The sequence below is a fragment of the Mesoplodon densirostris genome, chromosome 1, assembly GCF_025265405.1.
Source record: "Mesoplodon densirostris isolate mMesDen1 chromosome 1, mMesDen1 primary haplotype, whole genome shotgun sequence".
In the NCBI taxonomy this organism is placed as follows: domain Eukaryota; kingdom Metazoa; phylum Chordata; class Mammalia; order Artiodactyla; family Ziphiidae; genus Mesoplodon; species Mesoplodon densirostris.
In genome coordinates, this window is record NC_082661.1 from 217135014 (window position 1) to 217161984 (window position 26971).

The 26971-nt window shown below is 39.4% G+C and overlaps 1 protein-coding gene across 4 annotated transcripts in view; it reads left to right on the forward strand.

Annotated features, from left to right (window-relative positions):
• BMPR1B (bone morphogenetic protein receptor type 1B) overlaps nt 1-26971 on the forward strand; it is a 424639-nt gene that overhangs the window by 388562 nt on the left and 9106 nt on the right. For all 4 annotated transcript variants that reach the window (XM_060094814.1, XM_060094825.1, XM_060094834.1 and 1 more), the window contains 4 exons: nt 2569-2665; nt 3718-3856; nt 11084-11276; nt 12073-12370. In XM_060094814.1, the coding sequence (XP_059950797.1) occupies nt 2569-2665; nt 3718-3856; nt 11084-11276; nt 12073-12370 (727 nt within the window). The remainder of the gene's footprint in view (nt 1-2568; nt 2666-3717; nt 3857-11083; nt 11277-12072; nt 12371-26971) is intronic.

Genomic DNA, 26971 nt, shown 5'->3' on the forward strand with positions numbered 1-26971 from the left:
TTCACAGTAAGATTTATTTTCATTTCGTATGTTCGTGTTACTTTCCTGATTTTGGTAATTGCATTACCATTTGGTAAGACAATGTCCTTGTTCTTAGGAAGTTCACTCTGAAGTGTTTATGGGTGGAGACATTATGTCTGTAACTTCATATGATCCATAGAGTATACATACATATAAATAAATATGAATACAAACATGTACATATACGTATCTTTATATAGAGAGAGGGAGATAGGCACACACATACATACTGAGAGAGCAAGAGAATTATAAAGTAAATATGGTAAAATTTTTAAAATGAAAACTCTCTAAAGGACATATTGGAGTCCTTTATCCTTACAGGTTTTCTATAAGACTGAGATTATTTCGGAATAATTAAGACATATGTTCACATTGATGGTAAAAAAGAAACTTGTAATCTTTTTTAAAGGGTATTTTGACAACATGTATGAAAAACCTTAAAATATATATCCTTTAAACTAATAATTCTTCTTCAAATCTAGATTAAGAAAATAATCACTGACATGTGCAATGATGTATGTGTAAGAATGTTCATCACAGAATTTTATGTATCACAGCAAAGATGTATTGTAGCAAAATCTTTGCAATCTCCTAAGTATACATCATCAGAAGACTGACTTTCTAATTAGGATGTATCTGTATATGTACTGTGTAATCGTTGAAACTCATTTTGCAGAAAAATGTTTATTGTTTTGGAAAATGTTTACAATATTATAAATGAAAACAATCTAGTTACAAGGCAATTCTAATGATTTTTTTCCCAAATTTTTTATTTGTCGTGAAATATACATAACATAAAGTTTACCATCTTAATCACTTTCAAGTGTACAGTTCAGTGATATTAAATATATTTATAATGTTATACAGCCATAACCACCATCCATCTCTATAGTTCTGTTAATCTTGTAGAACTGAAACTCTTAGCCATTAAATATTAACTTCCCCCATCTCTCCTCCCCCCAACCCCTGGCAACTACCATTCTTCTTTTTGTCTTTATCATTTTGACTTCTCTAAGTATCTCATATAAGTGGAGTGTTTGTCTTTTTGTGACTGCCTTATTTCACTTAGCACAATGTCCTTAAGGTTCATTCATGTTGTAATATATGTCAGAATCTCTTTCCTTTTAAGGCCTTTAAACCACGTCTTATGTATATACCACATTTTGCTTATCCATTCATATGTCAGTGGACACTTGGGTTTATTCCATGTTTTAGCCGTTGTGAATAATACAGCTATGGGCATGTGTGTATACAATGCCTTTTTGTGAACTATTTTGTTCATGAACTTTTTTTGTTCATTGAAATGGTACTGGAAAGGCATACACTAAAACGTTAGCAGTAACTTTTGTAAATAGTGAGGTGGTGGCAATTTTATTTATTTTATTTTAGTTAGTTGGTGCTTTTCAGTTTTTCTTCAGGGAACATATAATACTTTTGAATGAAAAAAAGAAATTTACATTTAGTGGGGTAAGGTCCCCAGCCAAAATGTTTAGGTAGCCGTACCATTAAAAGTATACAGCACAGTTGGAAAACATCTTGTTTGTAGGTAACCAAAATCATAAATTACAATACCTTTTAAAATTAAATAGCAGTAATTACTCTCCAAAGGATGTATGGTGCCCTTAATAAGAACGGTGCTAGTTCTATTACTAGGTAAGTGCACCAGGTTTTCAGTCAGTTTCCTCAAAATACGTTCCAGAGACTACCTGCATATAAATCACCTGGGATGGTTGTAAAAAAGAAAATATATACTTTGAATAAAAATCTCTGGGGTTGAAGTCAGTAAATATGCATCTGTATAAAGCTCTCCAGGTTATTCTTATTTTTACAACGTTTGAAAAATCATGCCGTAGTATTATAAATCTGATTTGTCAGGAACTGGAGTTAAAACAGCATGAATACTGTTTAATAATTTGTTCTTTAAAAGAATCACACAGTAATTCTTTGAGTGGAACATACCCATTCTTTTAAAATAGGATGCCATTTATGAAAAATTAAGCTATGTATTTTTGAAGGGCATCTTTGCTTAAAGTAACGCAAATCATGTATTCTATTTATTTGACAATATTTGAGGAATTCTGATCCTTTGTATCCATCATAGGATTACTTTGGTTTTTATGTACAATGAATATAGATTTGTTTTTTTATCCAAATTCATGATATAGAGTGCTCCAGAAACCACATGAGAAAAATCTGTAAACACATCAGCTGGATCTGAAATAAAGATGAACAACCTGCTTATATTTTAGGGGTATTGATCCATTTACATTTATTTATATCCTGTGCTTTTATCCTATGTCAAACCTATTCCTTCCAGAGAAGAAGAAATGCATGCTCTTGAAGTGAGTGGCTAGATGAATTCATGTTACTCAGACTTATTTAATTTAGAGAGTATATATATATTTCTTATCAATTAGCAGATTAAAAGAACCTCTCAAATCTTGCACATGGAGCTTAGCAAGCACTTTTGGGAAAGAGTTGCTTCCTAAATTTTAAATGAAAATAATCTCTGTATCATGGCTCTTTTTACTTTCTTTTTAATTTCAGATTTTGTTGATGGACCTGTACACCACAAGGCCTTACTTATATCTGTGACTGTCTGTAGTTTGCTCTTGGTCCTTATCATTTTATTCTGTTACTTCAGGTAAGTTTCTAACATGTAGATATAGAATTTTGAGTTTATAATATCATTCTCATACTCTTCTACCTGTTGACATTTTTTACCACAGCTTTCCTTGACCTAATTAGATCTTAGATTTCACTGATAATATGAGTTACTATTGATAAATATTTGTCCTAATGAAGCTATTAATAGATACCTATCTCATTTCTGCTTCAGATATCAAAACCACCCAGAAAAAATTTCATCCCTAGGAAATTTATGGTAGCTAGGAAATTCAGCAACTAGTTGCTACTGAGGTTTGATTCAAAGCAGAGAAATGACCATGGGGAACTTAGAATTGCTTTAGTAATTCCTTATTTTGTGAGCTAACAATATCCCCTTAGCACTGAAAGATTTTAAAGATAATTTATAGATCAATTATTAAAATAAAATATGTTCAGTTATTAAATTACAGTATGGTCATTAGAAATTATTTTCAGTCACCTAAGAACTCGTTTTCTAGTTTGTGAAATATCAAGGACCTTTAAATTCTTATCATTGGCTTTTTGTAATAGTAATTTAGGTTACTTTTCTATAAGTAGGAGTTAATTCAAATAACATCATTTCTAATTGAAGACATACTTATTGACAAAAATTTTTAAACTTTCAATTTATCTCATTTATCTATACATTGCCTTGGATGAGAAAATTGTAATGTCTTTTGTAAACCAAAAATTTGCGTCTGTAGTTGATCAGGGACCTTATAAGAAAAGATTTTAGGGAATGAATATTGGAACTGTATAGAAACATTAATGGAATGTAGCCTGCTTGGATATATGCATTTGATAGGAATAGAGAAGAAAAATCATATGTGGTTGTGAGTGAGTAAGAACATGTAGTTTACTCTAAAAAATAGGTTAGAAGAATAATTATGATTTTGTTCTGGAAATCATAACTAAGGGTAATAAATACTGAGCATCTAATCTTGTATTATGTGCAAAGATAAAACCTGCTGTGGTTACTGTTTTATCTGCATGTTTGCCCCTATCATTGCAATCCAGTGTCTAACATTATCTTTCTCTGTGCATCTTCAGGTATAAAAGACAAGAAACCAGACCTCGGTACAGCATTGGATTAGAACAGGATGAAACTTACATTCCTCCTGGAGAATCCCTGAGAGACTTAATTGAGCAGTCTCAGAGCTCAGGAAGCGGATCAGGCCTCCCTCTGCTGGTATGAGAAGAACATACCTTGAATTTAAAGGAAATGTATTCTGAGAGGAAATGTCAATAACTGCTGGGTTTCATTTTACTGAAACAGATAGGGCAGTGGACAAAGAGAAAGCACTCCGCAGTCAGTCAGACATCAGATCTCAGATACAGGGTTTCCTGATAACATTTTGACATATTGGGGGTGAGGTCATTGTTCTTTAATGTAAGTGTATGGTTGCAATCCAGACCCTCAGATGTTCTGATAAAGAGCAGATTAGAAAACATTCAGCATGGGACCATCTTCCCTCTGTTTTCAGTAAGGATAACATTACTGCACTTTGGCCTGGCTTTTGAAGGCAAAAGTATTACAACCAAATGGGATCTGAGTACTTCTACAAGAGAAGAAGGCCGCATCTCAGCTGGAGGGTTTATGTTTCAGGGTGAAGCTCTGGCTTTTCCATTCAGGAGAGTTTTAATTTTCTGATGGTCAACACTGCCAACTTGGAAGAAAATATATACTGAACCCAAGGCACTTGCTTTAATGAGAAAAGCATTTGGTTACTTTATGGACCACGCAAAAAGATTGTTGGGACTTGGAATGGAAATAACAATTTTAATGAGAAATATTTTCCTTTATAAACTCTTTAAGACTGATTTTCCTAATCTTTATTGTCTGGTTCTGACTTTGGATATCTTGTTTACTTGATTCTTTTGGTGACCTTTTATTTAGTACTAAAAGTAACTGAAAAAAAAATCTCAAACCAAGAATTTATTTTATAACTCTTTTTATTTTTAACATCCAAAAGGCTGTATACATTTATAACTTGAAGAGTTTGGAGGTGAGTACACATCTGTGAAGCCATCACCACAGTCTAGGCCATGAACATATCCATCACCTCCAAAAGTTTCCTCCTGCCCATTCATTCATTTATTATTATTATTATTATTATTATTATTTTATGATAAGAACACAACCTAAGGGACTTCCCTGGTGGCGCAGTGGTTAAGAATCCACCTGCCAGTGCAGGGGACATGGGTTTGAGCCCTGGTCCGGGAAGATCCCACATGCTGTGGAGCAACTAAGCCCATGCGTCACAACTACTGAGCCTGCGCTCTAGAGCCCATGCACCACAACTACTGAAGCCCGTGTGCCTAGAGCCCGTGCTCTGCAACAAGAGAAGCCACCGCAATGAGAAGCCCACACACCACAACGAAGAGTAGCCCCCGCTCACCGCAGCTAGAGAAAGCCCACTCAGCAACGAAGACCCAACGTGGCCAAAAAATAAATAAATAAATTTATTTTTAAAAAACCTCACACAACATAAGATCTAATCTCTTAGCTCTTAGCAAAATTTTAAAAATACATTACACCCATAATAGAGGTGTTAGCTAACACTACTGTGATAATCATATCACAATATATAAATATATCAAATCAACACATTGTATACCTTAAACTTACAAAATGTTATATGTCAATTGTATCTAACTAAAAATAAAGTTAGTGTCAGCTTTTAGCTCTGAACTAGGAAGAAGATATACAATACAGTATTGTTAACTGTAGATACTGTGCTGTACAGTAGATCTCTAGGACTTATTCATCTTGCATAACTGAAACTCTGTACTCTTCAACTAATACCTCCCCTGGAGGTAATAAACCAGACAGAAAACCACTTGTGAAGTAGTCACTATGACCAAACTGATGCTACTTAGGATGTAAGTTTTTTTTTTTTAAACTTACATGTAAAAGTTCTTATCAAATTGCTTGCCTTTTCATTCTTAGAATTTAACTCATATATAGCAAATACCATTCTTATATTTAAAAATGTTTTATTACACTTCTTTTTCAAGTACAGATAGTAAAATCCCTTTTGATATCAATCAGATACGCTGTTAGAATTGAAGACTACCTGTTTTCCTCCTTGCCCATCTTTCTCATTCCTGTGGAGTTCTTTCTCAAATCTTTGACCTTATTAACTCTTTTTTTTTTTTTTTGCGGTACGCAGGCCTCTCACTGTTGTGGCCTCTCCCGTTGCGGAGCACAGGCTCCGGACGCGCAGGCTCAGCGGCCATGGCTCACGGGCCCGCCCAGCCGCTCCACGGCACGTGGGATCTTCCCGGACCCGGGCACGAATCCGTGTCCCCTGCATCGGCAGGCAGACTCTCAACCACTGCGCCACCAGGGAAGCCCCCTATTAACTCTTTTACTTCCCTGGATAGCACATTCTAATATCTAGTAGTGGTTATGGGTCTTCTTTCTTAGCTTGGTGAGCACGACATCCCTCTCCTCCCACCTCTTCCCCACCTGCTTCTTGAGCTCTAGCATCAGCCTTGAGTAATTGTTTCGAAAATACAACATGTTTTTAAAATCCATGTCTTTGCAAATGTAATGTCTTTCTGGAGACTTTCCTCAGACTGTGGCTCAAGGCCTACCGCATGTTTTATCTCTGTGACAGATTAGCCCAGACTGAGCCAGTCTTTTTTTTTTTTTTTAAAGAAGATGTTGGGGGTAGGAGTTTATTAATTAATTTATTTATTTTTGCTGTGTTGGGTCTTTGTTTCTGTGCGAGGGCTTCCCCCAGTTGTGGCAAGCGGGGACCACTCTTCATCGCGGCTTCTCTTGTTGCGGAGCACAAGCTCCAGACGCGCAGACTCAGTAGTTGTGGCTCACGGGCCTAGTTGCTCCGCGGCATGTGGGATCTTCCCAGACCAGGGCTCGAACCCGTGTCCCCTGCATTGGCAGACAGATTTTCAACCACTGCGCCACCAGGGAAGCCCCTGAGCCAGTCTATTTAACTTCTGTCCTAACAGTTTGCCTATTGTACCAGTATAGCAGTTTAAAATAACATTGTAATTGGTGTTAGTGTACCCGTGTCTTTAGGTAGACTCTCATCTCTTTGGGGTGGAGACTACATTTTTTCACTTTGTATCCTTAGTAGCATACCTGAGTGATTAAAGAGGCTGCTCAATAATTTGTTTTTTCCACTCCAACTTTTAATATCTGTGAAAATACTATAATATCTTACTTCTGTAATCTAGACACCGAAAAACCCAAGCATTTGACTATTAACTGGTCCAGTCCTGGCCAGACTCTCATCTAACCCTCATAGCAGCTGTGAGGGTAGTACTAGAAATGTATCCCTGTGTCACACAGCAGAGCCATAGGCCCCTGACTTGGGCCAACTGGTTAATATGTGGAGAAGCCAGGAGTCAAACCCAGATGATCTGCCTCTAGAATCTGTGCTTTTCACGTTTGTGAACCAAATATTAAATAAAACAAAGAATTGTATTTGATAGCAACAGGATGGGAAGAAGAATCCTGTCAAACTCAGTTTAGTGAGGGAAAATTCTCAGTATTACAGATTTAAGATCCTGTTTTAAGATTTGGTTTTTAAGATAAACAATGCAGGGCTTCCCTGGTGGCGCAGTGGTTGAGAGTCCACCTGCCGATGCAGGGGACATGGGTTCGCACCCCGGCCCGGGAAGATCCCACATGCCGCGGAGCGGCTGGGCCCGTGAGCCATGGCCGCTGAGCCGGCGCGTCCGGAGCCTGTGCTCCACAACGGGAGAGGCCACAACAGTGAGAGGCCGGAGTACCGCAAAAAAAAAAAAAAAAAAAAAAAGATAAACAATGCAGAAATGCACAATAGTCTCTCTGCATATTCCGATTTGTGGTTTATTTCATTAACGTAAAGGGAAAGTTCATGCCATGTGTATAAACACATACTTGGACCTAATATTTGCCAAGTGACTTCGTATGTAAATCCTTTAAGGGAGGAATATCATAGGGTGGTTGTAAGAATTAAGATAGTTTGCCTGCTATATCTATCTATCTATCTATCTATCTATATATAAATAAAAATACAGATATATAAATAAACATATTTATAAATAAATATACATATACACATATATAAATATACATATACATATATAAACATACATATACATAAACATAGATATACATATATAAATATACATATATATATATATATATATAGACATATATATAAATAAATATACATATAAACATGCCTGGCACATTTAATACATACAGAGTATGCACTCAGTAAATACTAACACTATTATTATTTATTTATACTCTTTATCTGACCTTGTAAAGGAACAAAAGGTGAAGTAAATTGTCTAACTGAACATCAAACCTCTTAGTTGAGAAATCTTTTGTGAAAAATATTTCCAATATGTATCATTAACACAGCCTTACTAAGCAAAGTATTTTAAACAGTATATTTGTGTGTAGGAGTGTGTGTTTTGTTAATTCAGGGACATGTAGAGAGCACAGAGCATTACTTACAACTACATGGTTTTTAGTGTCCATCGTGTACAAGGGCTTAAGGGTTAGACGCTATCAGATAGCTGATCACTAGATAAGAGGACATTTCTGAAAGTGATAACTCCTTATAATCCTTATACAGCTAGTTGTACCCATTTTGCATGAGATAATTCTTCTCTTTTGGGAATCACAATTATAGTGATTATTTTTTATTTATACAATCTGACTTTCAAAATTGATATCTAAGAATGTAATACAGAAGGAAAGTTTAAGTACAGAAAGACCTGAAACATTAACTAAATTAAATAAAAACTCAAATAACATAGTTAAAACATTTTTCAAATTATATTTTCAGGTCCATAGATGTTATAATAAATCTCAAAATATAAGTATATTTTAAATTTCTGAATATAATTTAGTGAGACTTTTTATCTTTGAGATAAGTTGTTCCTATTCTTGTGAGCATTGCCAATTCCAACTATGCTTTCATTAAATTAATTATATATGTTATCATTAGAAAAGAAGTGGATATAAAGCTGTTTGTTAGGAAATGTTCTGTAGATTTACGTAAGTACTGCTTTGTAACATCTATAAATTAGTAATATTTCTTTAATAAATGTAGGAAGTCTCCTCAAGTCAGTAATTTAACTACTTACGGATTTGGCTCTCAACTGCTTAGTGCCCTTGATGCTTCTGTTCCCTTATTGAGGAATGGAAATGTGCTGAAGGTTTCCTCACAGAGCCTTTTTGACTCCTAAAGGGAGGAAGGCTGCTCTTTATACATACTTGATTCCTCATTTCCTTCAGGCTGAGTGGCTAAATGGCATGTCAGTAATGCTTTTATTTTTTAATTCTTCTTTCACAGGAAAAGAAAAAAGGACTTTGTCTTGTCCCCAAAAGCTTTCAGTCTGATATTAGTGCTGGTAATGGTTCTGGCAATGGATAGCATTACCTCTTGAATTGATAAAATCATCCATTATGCAAAAACAGAACACATCCCAGCTGATAGACATCTGTGGTAGGCAGAATACTAGCCCCCCCAAAATGTCCATGTCCTAATCCCTAGAATCTGTTATTTTACATGGTAAAGGGGAATGAAGCTTGCTCATCAGCTGTCCTTGAAGTGAGATTATTCTGGATTATCTAGGTGGACTCAGTATAATTACATGGCCCTTAAAATTGCAAACACAGAAAGAAACACTTTGGGTTTAACTTGATGCAAAGCATGTCTCTGCAAAGAGTACATCCCAATTTTCTGACCAGGTCTTATGAGAGTTCTATGTTAGATTCTTTATATATGTCTCCCAAATTATGTAAATGGTCACCAATACTTAGCCCCTTCAGTCATGGAGTTCTTAAAACATTTAAGCAGAGGTAGAATGAAGATCATGTATAAAGAGACTTATAACCTTTATGCCATTTAACCCTCATATTTTCCTTCTCTTTGTCTCTGCTGCACTGTATAATTCTTCAGAGCTCCCTCACAGTTTAACTTTCTCCCCAGCTCTAATTGGCCGTTTTCCGTCTCCATTTTACATTTCTTGTTATGACAACTCTTCCACCTCAAAGTATAATTTTCAATAATTTCTTACTGCTTCCTGGTATTTTATTCTGTCTCCTATTTCTTCACACATCTCATGTAGTGTTCTTGGCATTTTGTATCTGAAAATTCCAGTAGCTGTAATCTGAAGGGGTTAAATCTGCTTGGGTTGTTTCTCCTGCCTCTCATTTGCAGTGGCTGTTTCCTTTTGCTTTAAGGTGTGGGATCTTCTCTTTCTCTTTCCTTTCTTTCTCTCCCTCCATTTTCTTTTCTTCCTTCTCTCCTTCTCCCCCCAACCCCACCTTGGGGACTTCTTTTATTTCCTTGTGAGCCCAACAATGCATTAACAGTTTTCTGTTTCTCATATTTTATCCACGATCAAAGTTGTATGGTGGCAAGTGCTCCTTTAGAGCATCTAGTATCTCACCAGAGTGGTGGAGTGAAACGTATTCTGCAGAGGATTTCCTCAAGAGAGGATTTGCATTTGCTTTTGCCGGGAGCCATGGTGATGGTGTTCTACCAACCTAGGGCAAATTTGGTACCATTCAGTGGTTCCGGCTTAATGCTAAAGCCCAGGGTTCAGTTTCTCTCATTTTAAAGGGGTCAAAGTTCATATTCTAGATCTCAGTGCTGGTATTATTCTTTGCCCAGACAGCAACCTGGCTTTTGAATATGCTGCTGAATGCTTATCTATCCCTGCTCTGGTCTTAACTCTGTCCTACCTCTTTTCCTCCCTCCCTCCATTCCTCCCTGCTCAGAGATTTCCTTTATTTCTATGTGTGCCCAACAGTGCATTACATTTTTGTTTGGTTGTGTTTTTTTTTTTTTTTTGCGGTACGCAGGCCTCTCACTTCTGTGGCCTCTCCTGCTGCGGAGCACAGGCTCCGGACACGCAGGCTCAGCGGCCATGGCTCACGGGCCCAGCCACTCCGCGGCATGTGGGATCTTCCCGGACCGGGGCATGAACCCGTGTCCCCTGCATCGGCAGGCGGACTCTCAATCACTGCTCCACCAGGGAAGCCCTGTTTGGTTGTATTTTATCCAAGCATATAGTGACATGATTCCCTTTAGAGTATCTAGTATCCCATATAGTGGTAGAAGTGAAAAGTATTCTATTCTGCCAATTACTGTGAACCCATTCAGGTTTTTTCTCTGTGAAAATAATAATAGGTAGAATAAAATACTTAATAATTTGGAAGCAATACTTCAAACAGTCAAAATCCACATTCAATTTCAAATATATTTAAAAGAGGACAGCATAAATTAATAAATAAATACAAATAAGTTGTCTATGTAAAGAAAAACTACTGGCTAAATATATTTTACATGTGTTTCTTCTCTGGAGGAAAAAAAAAAAGATTAAACAAATCTGTTGTGCTGTGAATACACTAACAATGTGTTTTGGGATTTAACAGGTCCAGAGGACTATAGCTAAGCAGATTCAGATGGTGAAACAGATTGGAAAAGGGCGCTATGGGGAAGTTTGGATGGGAAAGTGGCGTGGCGAAAAGGTAGCTGTGAAAGTGTTCTTCACCACAGAGGAAGCCAGCTGGTTCCGAGAGACAGAAATATATCAGACAGTGTTGATGAGGCATGAAAACATTTTGGGTGAGTAAAAGTCTGTATAGCAATGTTCAGGGTTTCCTAGCTTTCCTCTCTTTTTCTGTTAGCATCTGCATATTAACTCATCTGTGTAGACCTGTTATGAAATATATAGACATTTTCTTCTTGGCATGAGCCCAAGAACGTCATACGCTTCTAATGGGAGACCTCGCAGGAGGAATGACTAAGGCACTTCTATGAATGAATGGTGGGCTGGAAATGGAACCTGTTCAAAAAGTTTTTTCTTCCGGGACAGGAAATGCAAATGCAATACCAGAATTTCTTAAGGCTTCTTAGGGATTTGAAGGAGCACATTTTTGTCTAAGTGCTGTGAAAAGTTATGGGAATTTTATCTGCAGGGTTTATTTATATCCAGAGTTTATATTGATAATTGATTTCCTTTTTATTTTCTCAAGTTAGAAATGATCTAGCTGGATCATTCAAGTAGAAAGAGTATAAGCTAATCATGGAGTGTGTGCCTGTTTTGTAAACAGTGTCTTATGTGTAACTTTAATACCAGGAACTATTTACTGTTAACTTCAAGATCATTTAAATATCAACTGCTGATTAGAAAGGGATCCTGTTTTCAGATACAAACTCTTAGTGTTTCTCCACTCCTACTGTTTTGATGGCCTCTGATTGGTATTAATGATTTAATACTGTCATAGGCACAAGCAGAAAACTGAATGAAATGCCAAACAAAAGACACCTATGACAAAGAGTGATAGCTGAAAAAAATAATTATCCTGATAATATTCAGAAAACACATAGCTCCAACCCTTTTTGTCTTTTTTCCTTGTAGGATTCATTGCTGCAGATATCAAAGGGACGGGGTCCTGGACCCAGTTGTACCTAATCACAGATTATCATGAAAATGGTTCCCTCTATGATTACCTGAAGTCCACCACCCTAGATACTAAATCGATGCTGAAGTTAGCCTATTCTTCTGTCAGTGGCCTATGTCACTTACACACCGAAATCTTTAGTACTCAAGGCAAACCAGCAATTGCCCATCGAGATCTGAAAAGTAAGAACATCCTGGTGAAGAAAAATGGAACTTGCTGTATAGCCGATCTGGGCTTGGCTGTTAAATTTATTAGGTTAGTATCAAATGTGAACAACAAATACACTTTTTATGGTTCTTTTCTATCACTTTTTTTAGATGATACATTTTGTAGCTCAGGGCTTTTAGGGTATTTAGTGGAGGAGAAATTTTATTAATTTTGACTTTTCTGTGGAGGGAAGAAGAAGAAACATTTTCTTTACAACAAATAAACAGTGTTTGGGTCAGTCCTGCTGTTTCTAAGCTCATCAGTGACCTGGCTTCAAGACAGTGTTCACATAGGTTTGAGCTGTCATGAAGCTATTTAGAAAAGAGGTAGCTCATGTCTGGGATTGTGTGGTCAGAATTCTGCATAACATTTGTAAGTAGGAAAAGGTTTCAGGAAAGAGCTCCAGATTATATAGTGATAAAGGTGATTTTTATATGATATAAGAAAGATAACTTGCATAGATATTCTATGAGAAATGTTAAAAACTAATAAGCAACACGCTGCCAGTGTTCAGCATTATTTTACACTAGCTTCTGTGGGATGGGGAGGAATGCCCCATGGTTGAGGCTCTATTTTGCTTACCTTTGCTCTATTCATAGCAGCTCCTTTGATCTTGTAGATGATGTAATTAGAAGAAATGGTTCTTCTGCTTTGAAAACAAAACAAAATGAGTTTGCAAACCACAAGGATAGAGGGATCATCATATACCTACCTTTTTAAAATGTCAGTTTAGACTTAGCCTTTATTAAATTGTTGGACCCTCTCATGGCTTTTTTTTCCCCAAACAACTCTGTAGAATATAGAGAAGGGCTCAAAGGAAACGCCATGGCAAAGAATAAAACTCACGAGAAAGGACTAATGGATTGGTATTTTCACCCAGAATTGAAGACTGAGGAGTGATCAAGATAATAGGTCCCAACTATATGAAGGTCTTCACCATTTAGAGGATGGCAAATTGAAGTTCTCAGTCTTTAAAAGCAAAGCAGGAGGAAATGCTTCAGACTGTAGATTTAAGTTAGAAATATGAATTGCCTGCCAATTAAATTAAATTATCTCTCTTCTGAATTATTTTTTCTGACCTTTTTCAAGTCTCCTCTACCAAAAAAATGTCCCATGATGCTTCTCAAATTACCAGCCTTTCTCCTTTCCTCCCTTGTTAAATTTCTCAAGAGTTCCAAAGAGTAATCTGCTTTCACAATCTAGTACTTCATGATTTTTTGCAGTTTGCCTTCTGCTCTGTTTTCTCCCGAAGCTCCTTTGCTGAGGGACAACCTTGGTTTTGTCACCAGAAGCCTTTCTTCCTGTCATCCCACTCCCCGCAGTACCCATACCTTTCTTCCTCCTGTGTTCCTGATGTAGCTTTATTCCAGGTTCTCCTCCTTTCTCTCTATGGGTTCTGCTCTCTGTCTGTTTCTTGACTATTTTCCCCCTTCTCGATGTCCTGCTGCAGATGCTTTTCCTTCCTAGTTCCCAGTTTCGGTCAATCCATCCTGAAATGTGAGGCGCCTGGCATTTCCTTTGTTCCCTAAGTTTGTGATGTGCTCAGTTGCATGAATTCTGTGTCCATGATATTCTCACTGGAACTGGGCCAGTTTGGGTCCTCCCAACCATTTTTCTAGATTCTGGAGTAAAACATTTTGTAGTTATTTCCGCTTTCCAATTATTTTCTACATGCTGCTGCCAGATTTATTTTCCTGAATCATAATTTTGGACGTCATCATAATTTCATAGTTTCCTGTGGCTTTGGGTTAAAATGTAGTTTCTGTTCTGAACACTTTATACTTTCTCACACCTTCAGGTGTTTTTTTTTTAACATACTTTTATCTTATTCTGAATACCCAACACCCCCTCTTCTATGTCAATAACTACTGCTTATCTTCAGTTTCTTCCTTTGGGACCCCTATTCTTCTTCCCTTACAAGCCTGATTTTCAGTGACTTTTCTTATACCTTCTATGTGACCCTGGCATGCTATCATGACATTTCTCACACTATTGTATGGTCATCATCGGCTGCTTATGTGTCATTCCTAGTGGAGACTAAGTTCCTTGGAGGTAGATACCGTATTTTTCTCAAGTTAACGTGCCTTGTGCCTTTCCTTGGTGCCCATTACTTAGGGGTTGCTTCAGAATTTTGTATAAAGGATAAATGAATGATTCCATATGGACTATAGGATGAAGGGAAAAAGCATTTTTTTCGTAGCTCCAGAGATCTAGCGCGCTCTGGATTAAATCTACCTTTCTAGTTTTATAGCGCACAGACTCTCCAATTTGTATGCTTTCTTTTGCAAGACTGAACCTATTTGTGTTTTCTCCATATATACTCCACGTTTGCTACTGCCTTGCTTTTGACTGAACAGCATCTAGCTTGGAATGCCCTTGCTTCTCCATGTAATGTAATCCAGTCTCAGAGTTGCGTTTATGTCACTTTACTCATCCCCCCAGGTAGGAATAATGACATCATCTATTCTACTCCTGTAGTAATTTCCTGGCCCTTGTCTGCCTGATATTATAATTATTTTAGTACATGCCTCGTCTTGCCCTCCTAGTCCTTGGGCATCTTGAGAGCAGGATCCATGCCACATTAATTAACGTATTTCCCATTTGACATGACATAGTGAGTTACCCATTCTAGGTATTCCAGCATTGTTTTAAATCAATACATGTTGGCAATATCAAAGTAATTAAGAGCTCATCTTCTTTATAGACCCAGAAACAAACAAGGAAAGTATCTGTTATATTTCTGAAACTTCCTTCTGCGTAATGTAACAGGAATGAACTAAATGAACTCTCAAATTTCATGCAAACCCTGATTTAGGAAGTGGAAGGAAGTGCTTTAAGAAATAAATCAGGGATTTATTTGGCGTGTACTGACTGATTCATCAAGAGAGGAAGGTTATGAGCATACTGCCTCAGATGTATACCTGCACCTGTTGGGTGCACAGACCTCATATGGCTAAAGAGCAGCTGTGGGACCAGTTGCAATCCTGGGCCTCAGGTTCCTCTACATTAAATGGAGGTTGCATTTGATAATTTGAGGTCTTTTTCCTGTTTTTATTTTATATGTTTCAATAGAACTTTGGTCTTCTCATCTTTTGAGCCTCACCTTTAAACCTTGCTCTATACGTTTCTTTGGTTTTCAGTCTTTTCCCGACTTCCCTGTTTTGGGGTGTGGTGCATGTGCTCACACAGATATTTACAGCATTTTATTATAAGTGGGGTCAAAGCTAACCCAGTGTTGAGTTCTCAGACTTCATATGTGAACTTCCTGTGAGAACTTAATCTTTACCCTGGTCTCTATGTGGTAAGTGTTCTCTCAGGCTTTTAAATCATTTCTGGGAGGTTCCCAGGGAAGTTGAGAGCCACAGAGAAAGAAGACTGTGCATTAGAAATTTCCTGCTCATTTAATTTTTTTTTATGCTGTATTGGTTTCTTCATGCATGCTCTTGTAAATGATGTAAGTGCTGATGCATTTCCTGCCCACAGAGGTTTAACCCGGGTGATGCCGTGGCAGACATTACCGTTACCCCAAATCTCTCTTGGGAGGAGAAAACAATAACATGTGAAATCCCTTGAAGGAACTTACAGAGCTTTTCACTTTTCCCTCTGGAGGCTCAAGCAACCCCTCTGGTACTTCAGTGACAGAATGATATATTTTCTTAGGGGGGAAATAAATCCTGGCTTAGGGCCTCTCAGGTATTACATTTTAAATAGAAAACCTACAGTGAAGACTGGGCTGTAACGCACATCTCCCAACTGATGATTATCGAATTGTCCAAGTGCAGAGGACAAGAGGGTACTGAATGTCCGCAGTCTTTCCATGTCATTATTTTTACCACTGCTTCTGGTTTGTATACTTAGTGGTTTTTTAAAAGAGTGACATGGTTACATCACTGGCCAAAGTCATAGGCCAAGCAGTAGTGGCGGCGTCCGCACTCCCAGTCAGGGTTTCTGCCGCCTCATCTATCTCCTGCTGAAGAGTTTCTGTGTCAGGGTTCTGTTGCTAAGAAACCCTGAGATTTCTCAGGATTTAGTCATAGGAGTAATGAGTTCTGTTGCAAATGGCTGTAGACAACTCTCCCCCTTGGTTAACATCTGACCGGGCGGAGCTCGGTTCAGCAAATCAGTTCCATGGCTGTTTGCAAGATGCTTCAGGAAACACAAAGGATGTGCACAGCCCCTTCTTCTGCAGGCTCGTGAGAATATTTCGTGCTCTGGGAGGTCATCTTAGTCTCTCTAAGAGATAATTCAGTATTCTCTGTTATGTTTCATGTTTAGTGAATTTCAAACATCAGTTGTGAGCCACAAGCAAACCAATGGCCTCCTTCACGTCTGCCGCCTCCTGCCCTTTTTTTTGTTTTTTTTTTTGCGGTACACGGACCTCTCACTGTTGTGCCCTCTCCCATTGCGGAGCACAGGCTCCGGACGCACAGGCTCAGCGGCCATGGCTCACGGGCCCAGCCGCTCCGCGGCATGTGGGATCTTCCCGAACCGGGGCACGAACCCGTGTCCCCTGCAGCGGCAGGCGGACTCTCAACCACTGCGCCACCCGGGAAGCCCAGGAAAATCTTAGTTTTGTTTCTTTTTCTTTTCTCTCTCTCTCTCTCTCTCTCTCTCTCTCTCTCTCTCTCTCTCTCTCTCACACACACACACACACACACACACACACACACACAAAGTATCAAAGTCATCTTTGCTTTCCTTCCCCATTTGGAGCCGTTGCCTTAGGATCTCTCACTTGGTGGCCCCAGGTGAGAGGAGCCACTCAAAGTGTGCGTCCACGTAGGGGGCCCTTTGTCATCAGTGTGGACCTCTTCCTTCACCACGCTGGCATTTTTTTTTTTAATTTTTTTTTTTTTTTTTTTTTACGTGGGCCTCTCACTGTTGTGGCCTCTCCCATTGCGGAGCACAGGCTCCGGACGCACAGGCCCAGCGGCCATGGCTCACGGGCCCAGCCACTCCACGGCATGTGGGATCCTCCCAGACCGGGGCACGAACCCGCATCCCCTGCATTGGCAGGCGGACTCTCAACCACTGCACCACCAGGGAAGCCCTGGCATTTTTTTTTTATCCTGCCACTGTCAGTCAAGTGACGTTGGTCAGAAATAGGAACTTGGTTGTCATGCCTCTTTATGGAACCCCAGCTGAGGGCACCCTAGGTTTTGAGATTCAAATAAAATTAGGCTTTATTGTCCCTATTCCTCCCTAGTGCAGCAGGGAACTCAGTGTCATTCACAGCACATCTGTGGATCCTACGGAGCTTGTTTCCCTCTTTGTCACTCCAGCCTGACACCTCTGATACATGTTGTACCTTTTCTACATGATGTAGCTGCTGATTCTTTTCTTCCCCAGACACTGTCAGCTCAAGATTGAACACATCTTTACTGGGGTGTGTTGTAGGGTATTGCATGAAATTTAGTTATTAAAATTCACACTACCAGAACGTTTTTCCCTTTTTTTTTTTTCCTACAGGACCTTAGTGTCTTGTCATAACCCTGGGCCTGGGAGAGAACCCCTCTTCTCTCCAGCTGGCTTGCCCCTTACCCCCAACCTCCCAAGTTACCCTCCCTCCCTCCCTCCCTCCTTCCTTTCCTTCCTTCCCTCTGTTTATTCATTTATTTATTTATTTACATCTTTGTTGAAGTATAATTGCTTTACAATGCTGTGTTAGTTTCTGCTGTATAACAAAGTGACTCAGTTATACATATACATATGTCCCCATATCTTCTCCCTCTTGCATCTCCCTCCCTCCCACCCTCCATATCCCACCCCTCTAGGTGGTCACAAAGCACTGAGCTGATCTCCCTGTGCTATGCAGCTGCTTCCCACTAGCTATCTGTTTTACATTTGGTAGTGTGTATATGTCCATGCCACTCTCTCACTTCGTTCCAGCTTACCCTTCCCCCTCCCCGTGTCCTCAAGTCCATTCTCTATGTCTGCATCTTTACTCCTATCCTGCCCCTAGCTTCTTCAGAATGTTTTTTTTTTAGATTCCATATATATATGTTAGCATATGGTATTTGTTTTTCTCTTTCTGACTTACTTCACTCTGTAGGACAGACTCTAGGTCCATCCATCTCTCTACAAATAACTCAATTTTGTTTCTTTTTATGGCTGAGTAATATTCCATTGTATATACGTGCCACATCTTCTTTATCCATTCATCTGTTGATGGACACTTAGGTTGCTTCCATGTCCTGGCTATTGTAAATAGAGCTGCAGTGAACATTTTGGTACATGACTCTTTTTGATTATGGTTTTCTCAGGGTATATGCCCAGTAGTGGGATTGCTGGGTCATATGGCAATTCTATTTTTAGTTTTTTAAGGAACCTCCATATTCTCCATAGTGGCTGTATCAATTTACATTCCCACCAACAGTGCAAGAGGGTTCCCTTTTCTCCACACCCTCTCCAGCATTTACTGTTTGTAGATTTTTTGATGATGGCCATTTTGACCAGTGTGAGGTGATACCTCATTGTAGTTTTGATTTGCATTTCTCTAATGATTTGTGATGTTGAGCATTCTTTCATGTGTTTGTTGGCAATCTGTATATCTTCTTTGGATAAATGTCTATTTAGGTCTTCTGCCCATTTTTGGATTGGTTTGTTTTTTTGATATTGAGCTGCATGAGCTGCTTGTAAAATTTTGCAGATTAATCCTTTGTCAGTTGCTTCATTTGCAAATATTTTCTTCAATTCCGAGGGTTGTCTTTTCGTCTTGTTTATGTTTTCCTTTGCTGTGCAAAAGCTTTTAAGTTTCATTAGGTCCCAGTTGTTCATTTTTGTTTTTATTTCCACTTCTCTAGGAGGTGGGTCAAAAAGGATCTTGCTGTGATTTGTGTCAGGAAGTGTTCTGCCTATGTTTTCCTCTAAGAGTTTTATAGTGTCTGGCCTTACATTTAAGTCTTTAATCCATTTTGAGTTTATTTTTGTGTATGGTGTTAGGGAGTGTTCTAATTACATTCTTTTACATGTAGCTGTCCAGTTTTCCCAATACCATTTATTGAAGAGGCTGTCTTTTCTCTATTATATATTCTTGCCTCCTTTATCAAAAATAAGGTGACCATATGTGCGTGAGTTTATCTCTGGGCTTTCTGTCCTGTTCCATCGATCTATATGTCTGTTTTGTGCCAATATCATACTGTCTTAATTACTGTAGGCTTGTAGTATAGTCTAAAGTCAGGGAGCCTGATTCCTCCAGCTCTGTTTTTCTTTCTCAAGATTGCTTTGGCTCCTCAGGGTCTTTTGTGTTTCCATACAACTTGTGAATTTTTTTGTTCTAGTTCTGTGAAAATTGCCATTGGTAGTTTGATACACATTGCACTGAATCTTTAGATTGCTTTGGGTAGTATAGTCTATTTCACAATGTTGTTTCTTCCAATCCAAGAACATGGTATATCTCGCCATTTGTTTGTATCATCTTTAATTTCTTTCATCAGTGTCTTATAGTTCTCTGCTTACAGGTCTTTTGTCTCCTTAGGTTTATTCCTAGATATTTTATTCTTTTTGTTGCAGTGGTAAATGGGAGTGTTTCCTTAATTTCTCTTCCATTTTTCATCATTAGTGTATAGGAATGCAAGAGATTTCTGTGCATTAATTCTGTATCCTGCTACATAACCAAATTCTTTGATTAGCTCTAGTAGTTTTCTGATAGCTTCTTTAGGATTCTGTATAGTATCATTTCATCTGCAAACAGTGACAGCTTTACATCTTCTTTCCTGATTTAGATTCCTTTTATTTATTTTTCTTCTCTGATTGCTGTGGCTAAAAGTTCCAAAACTGTGTTGAATAATAGTGGTGAGAGTGGGCAACCTTGTCTTGTTCCTGATCTTAGTGGAAATGGTTTCACTTTTTCACCATTGAGAACGATGCTGGCTGTGTATTTGTCATATATGGCCTTTAGTATGTTGAGGTAAGTTCCCTCTGTGCCTACTTTCAGGAGGGTTTTTATCATAAATGGGTGTTGAATTTTGTCAAAAGCTTTTTCTGCATCTATTGAGATGATCATATAGTTTTTCTCCTTCAATTTGTTAATATGGTGTATCACATTGATTGATTTGCATATACTGAAGAATCCTTGCATTCCTGGGATAAACCCCACTTGATCATGGTGTATGATCCTTTAAATGTGCTGTTGGATTCTGTTTGCTAGTGTTTAGTTGAGGATTTTTGCATCTATGTTCATCAGTGATATTGGCGTGTAGTTTTCTTTTTTTGTGACATCTTTGGTTTTGCTATCAGGGTGATGGTGGCCTTGTTGAAGGAGTTCGGAAGTGTTCCTCCCTCTGCTATATTTTGGAAGAGGTTGAGAAGAATAGGTGTTAATGCTTCTCTAAATGTTTGATAGAATTTGACTGTGAAGCCATCTGGTCCTAGGTTTTTGTTTGTTGGAAGATTTTAAATCACAGTCTCAATTTCATTTCTTGTGGTTGGTCTGTTTACATTTTCTATTTCTTCCTTGTTCAGTCTTGGAAGGTTGTGCTTTTGTAAGAATTTGTCCATTTCTTCCAGGTTGTCCATTTTATTGGTATATAGTTGCTTGTAGTAATCTCTCTTGATCCTTTGTGTTTCTGCAGTGTCAGTTGTTTCTTCTCCTTTTTCATTTCTAATTCTATTGATTTGAGTCTTCTCCCTTTTTTTCTTGATGAGTCTGGCTAATGGTTTATCAATTTTGTTTATCTTCTCAAAGAAGCAGCTCTTAGTTTTATTGATCTTTGCTATCGTTTCCTTCATTTCTTTTTCATTTATTTCTGATATGATCTTTATGATTTCTTTCCTTCTGCTAACTTTGGAGGTTTTTTGTTCTTCTTTCTCTAATGGCTTTAGGTGTAAGGTTAGGTTGTTTATTCGAGATGTTTCTTGTTTCCTGAGGTAGGATTGTATTGCTATAAACTTCCCTCTTAGAACTGCTTTTGCTGCATCCCATAGGTTTGGGGTCATCGTGTTTTCATTGTCATTTGTTTCTAGGTATTTTTTGATTTCCCCTTTGATTTCTTCAGTGATCTCTTTGTTATTAAGTAGTGTATTGTTTAGTCTCCATGTGTTTGTATTTTTTACAGATTTTTTCCCTGTAATTGATATATCTAGCCTCATAGAGTTGTGGTTGGAAAAGATACTTGATACAATTTCAATTTTCTTAAATTTACCAAGGCTTGATTTGTGACCCAAGGTATTATCTATCCTGGAGAATGTTCCATGAGCACTTGAGAAGAAAGTATTCTGTTGATTATGGATAGAATGTCCTATAAATATAAATTAAGTGCATCTTGCTTAATGTGTCATTTAAAGCTTGTGTTTCCTTATTTATTTTCAGTTTGGATGATCTGTCCATTGGTGAAAGTGGGGTGTTAAAGTCCCGTACTACAACTGTGTTACTGTTGATTTCCCCTTTTATGGCTGTTAGCATTTGCCTTATGTATTGAGGTGCTCCTATGTTGGGTGCATAAATATTTATAATTTCTATATCTTCTTCTTGGATTGATCCCTTGATCCTTATGTAGTGTCCTTCTTTGTCTCTTGTAATACTCTTTGTTTTAAAGTCTATTTTGTGTGATAAGAGAATTGCTACTTCAGCTTTCTTTTTTTTTTTTTTTCTTTTTGCGATACACGGGCCTCCCACCGCTGCGGCCCCTCCCACTCCGGAGCACAGGCTCTGGACGCACAGGCCCAGCGGCTGTGGCCCACAGGCCCAGCCGCTCCGTGGCATGAAGGATCCTCCCAGACCGGGGCAGGTACCCGCGTCACCCACATCGGCAGGCGGACCCCCAACCACTGCGCCACCAGGGAAGCCCCAGCTTTCTTTTGATTTCCATTTTCATGGAATATCTTTTTCCGTCCCCTCACTTTCAGTCTGTATGTGTCCCTAGGTCTGAAGTGGGTGTCTTGTAGGCAGCATATATACAGGTCTCATTTTTGTATCCATTCAGCCAGTCTATTTCTTTTGGTTGGAGCATTTAATCCATTTACATTTAAGGTAATTATCTATATGTATTTTCCTATTACCATACTCTTAATTGTTTTGGTTTGTTATTGTAGGTCTTTTCCTTCTCTTCTGTTTCCTGCCTAGAGAAGTTCCTTTAGCATTTGTTGTAAAGCTGGTTTGGTCGTGGTGAATCCTCTTAGCTTTTGTTTGTCTGTAAAGGTTTAACTTCTCCATCGAATCTGAATGAGATCCTTGCTGGGTAGAGTAATCTTGGTTGTAGGTTTTTCCCTTTCATCACTTTAAATATGTCCTGCCACTCCCTTCTGGCTTGCAGAGTTTCTTCTGAAAGATCAGCTTTTAACCTTATGGGGATTCCCTTGTATATTATTTGTTGTTTTTCACTTGCTGATTTTAATACTTTTTCTTTGTATTTAATTTTTGATAGTTTGATTAATATGTGTCTTGGCATATTTCTCCTTGGATTTATCCTGTATGGGAGTCTCTGTGCTTCCTGGACTTGATTAACTATTTCCTTTCCCATATTAGGGAAGTTTTGAACTGTAATCTCTTCAAATATTTTCTCAGTCCCTTTCTTTCTCTCTTCTTCTTTTGGGACCCCTATAATTCAAATGTTAGTGCATTTAATGTTGTCTCAGAGGTCTCTGAGACTGTCTTCAATTCTTTTTTTTTTTTTTTTTTTTTTTTTTTTGCTGTATGCGGGCCTCTCACTGTTGTGGCCTCTCCCGTTGCGGAGCACAGGCTCCGGATGCACAGGCCCAGCGGCCATGGCTCACAGGCCCAGCCGCTCCGCGGCATATGGGATCCTCCCAGACCGGGGCACGAACCCGTATCCCCTGCATCGGCAGGCGGACTCTCAACCACTGCGCCACCAGGGAGGCCCGTCTTCAATTCTTTTCATTCTTTTTTCTTTATTCTGCTCTGCAGTAGTTATTTCCACTATTTTATCTTCCAGGTCTCTTATCGGTTCTTCTGCCTCAGTTCTTCTGCTATTGATTCTTTCTAAAGAATTTTTAATTTAATTTATTGTGTTGTTCATCACTGTTTGTTTGCTCTTCAGTTCTTCTAGGTTCTTGTTAAATGTTTCTTGTATTTTCTGCATTCTATTACCAAGATTTTGGATCATCTTTACTAACATTACTCTGAATTCTTTTTCAGGTAGACTGCCTATTTCCTCTTCATTTGTTTGGTCTGGTAGGTTTTTACCTTGCTCCTTCATCTGCTGTGTGTTTCTCTGTCTTCTCCTTTTGCTTAACTTACTGTGTTTGGGGTCTCCTTTTTGCAGGCTGCAGGTTCGTAGTTCCTGTTGTTTTTGGTGTCTGCCCCCAGTTGCTAAGGTTGGTTCAGTGGGTTGTGTAGGCTTCCTGGTGGATGTGAGTAGTGTCTCTGTTCTGGTGGATGAGGCTGGATCTTGTCTTTCTGATGGGCAGAACCACATCTGGTTGTGTGTTTTGGGGTGCCTGTAACCTTATTTTGATTTTATGCAGCCTCTCTGCTAATGGGTGTGTTTGTGTTCCTGTCTTGCTTGTTGTTTGGCATGGGGTGTCCAGCACTGGAGCTTGCTGGTCTTTGAGTGGAGCTGGGTCTTAGCACTGAGATGGAGATCTCTGGGAGAGCTCTCGCTGTTTGATATTATGTGGAGCTGGGAGGTCTCTGGTGGACCAGTGTCCTGAACTCGGGTCTCCCACTTCAGAGGCACAGGCCTGACACCCGGTCAGAGCACCAAGACCCTGTCAGATACATGGCTCAGAAGAAAAGGGAGAAAAAAAGTAGAAAGGAAGAAAGGAAGGAAGAAAAGGGAAAGAAAGAAAGGAAGGAAGGAAGGAAGGAAGAAAAAGAAAGAAAAAATAAAGTTATTTAAATTAAAAATAATTAAAAATTTTAAAAATTAGAAAGTAATAAAAAATAAAGAAAAGAGCAACCAAACCAAAAAACAAATCCATCTATGATAACAAGCACTAAAAACTATACTAAAATAAGAAAGCGGACAGACAGAACCCTAGGACAAATGGTAAAAGCAAAGCTATACAGACAAAATCACACACAGAAGCATACACATACACACTCACAAAAAGAGAAAAAGGAAAAAAAAATATCGTTGCTTCCTAAGTTCACCGCCTCAATTTGGGATGATTCGTTGTCTATTCAGTTATTCCACAAATGCAGGGTACATCAGGTTGACTGTGGAGATTTAATCCGCTGCTCCTGAGGCTGCTGGGAGAGATTTCCCTTTCTCTTCTTTGTTCACACAGCTCCCAGGGCTCAGCTTTGGATTTGGACCTGCCTCTGCGTGTAGATGCCTGAGGGTGTCTGTTCTGTGCTCAGACAGGACGGGGTTAAAGGAGCAGCTGATTCGGGGGCTCTGGCTCACTCAGGCCGGGGGGAGGGAGGGGTATGTCTGCGGGGCGAGCCTGCGGCGGCAGAGGCCGGCGTGACGTTGCACCAGCCCGAGGTGCACCGTGCACTCTCCCGGGGAAGTTGTCCTGGGATCCCGGGACCCTGGCAGTGGCGGGCTGCACAGGCTCCCCGGAAGGGATGTGTGGAGAGTGACCTGTGCTCGCACACAGGCTTTTTGGTGGCGCAGCAGCAGCCTTAGCGTCTCATGCCTGTCTCTGGGGTCCGCGCTGATAGCCGCGGCTCACGCCCGTCTCTGGAGCTCCTTTAAGCGGCGCTCTGAATCCCCTCTCCTCACACACCAGGAAACAAAGAGGCAAGAAAAAGTCTCTTGCCTCTTCGGCAGGTCCAGACTTTTTCCCCGACTCCCTCCCGCCTAGCCGTTGCTCACTAACCCCCTGCAGGCTGTGTTCACGCAGCCAACCCCAGTCCTCTCCCTGCGCTCCGACCGAAGCCGAGCCTCAGCTCCCAGCCCCGCCCGCCCCGGCGGGTGAGCAGACAAGCCTCTCAGGCTGGTGAGTGTCGGTCGGCACCGATCCTCTGTGCGGGAATCTCTCCGCTTTGCCCTCTGCACCCCTGTTGCTGTGCTCTCCTCTGCGGCTCTGAAGCTCCCCCACTCTGCCACCCACAGTCTCTGCCTGCGAAGGGGCTCCTAGTGTGTGGGAACCTTTCCTCCTTCACAGCTCCCTCTCACTGGTGCAGGTCCCATCCCTATCCTTTTGTCTCTGTTTATTCTTTTTTCTTTTGTCCTACCCAGGTACGTGGGGAGTTTCTTGCCTTTTGGGGGGTCTGAGGTCTTCTGCCAGTGTTCAGTAGGTTCTGTAGGAGTTGTTCCACGTGTAGCTGTATTTCTGGTGTATCTGTGGGGAGGAAGGTGATCTCCGCATCTTACTCTTCTGCCATCTTGAAGGTCTCTGACTGTTCATCTCTTACTCAGAAAATTTTAGGTATTTTTATTTTATCCTGTCCCAGCCCTGCTGTCTTTAAAGTTCATAAGAAAAGTACCCATTAAAGTATGATTCTAGTGCAAGGTTTTTTCCTGGAGAGGAATTTACTTGACATCCCTTAACTTATTTTATTCAAATTTTACTTTATTTTCTTCCAGTTCCACTTAAATCTGTATCTTAGTGGTACTCACATTAACAGGGACAGAAGCCTTGCGAGATCTAGTAGAAGTATTAGTTGTAAAAATATGATTGGGTAACAGTGACCCTATAATTCTCTAAACCCAGTTCTTTAATTGTGACCCTTTTGTGCAGATATTTCCATCCCTTCTCTATGGGAAGGGAGAAGTGAGATTGTGTTTCCTCTAAAGTGAGTTCAGCACCCACATTTTGATGGTAGAAATGTATCTTTTCTGTACTTTTGTTCAGTTTATTTAGAGGACTTTTGATCTTCAGAGCCTTGTGCCTCTAACCTGTGCCTTAATCCTTGACATGTATACTTTTCTTGGTCCTCATCCTGCTGAGTTCTTTTTATTTATAATATATTTTAAACATACAGAAAATATTAAAAATAATGAGTCACTCATGTAATAATTTAAGAATGATATTAACGATTTGCCTTATTTTTGTCTGGTCTTTAAAAAAAAAAAGAAGAAATCCAGCATTAAAGAACCCTTTTGTATCCTCCTCCCTGTTTTATCCTCCCTTTTCTTCCCAGAAGTGACCAGTATCCTGGTTGACATTTATATTTCCTGTATGTGATTTGACAATTCACACACATATGTGTGCGTGTAGCCACTGCAGCACATGGAACTATGTTGTGGGTTTGGAGTTCTTCTCCGACTCTGCCCCCTTGTGCTCTATCCATCTTTTCTTGCCAACATCAGCTCTCAGCCCTCCCGGCCTCCATGGAAAAGGAAGGCAAGGAAAGCTGAAGGCACCCTGGCCTTTTCTTCTTCCTTCCTTCTGCTTGGCCCTTTCCTTCAGTGACTCCGTACCTCGCCTTAAGGCTCTGCACTGTCTGACTCTCCGTCTCTTTTTCTTCTTTTACTCTTGCTGCCCGAGTGTTAAATCACTCTAATTTCTCTTTTTTGGTCTTGAAGATTAATACAAGTGCCATTTTTCTCTGCCCTTATTTGAAGATAGGTAAGATGATGTGACTGTAGACGTGGGAGAGAAATACAGTATAATCACTTTCAAGTAGAGAAACCCTCCCGAGGGAAGAAGGGATAGAGCTGTGTGTCTTGGAGGATCTGATACTTTGTAATGTCACATGGGAATTACCTACAATTAGTATGTTTGTTCTTTACATATAGTGCTAAAGGCATGTGCCATTGGGTTAATGTCACCTGTTACAAAATTAATTTGCTTAAC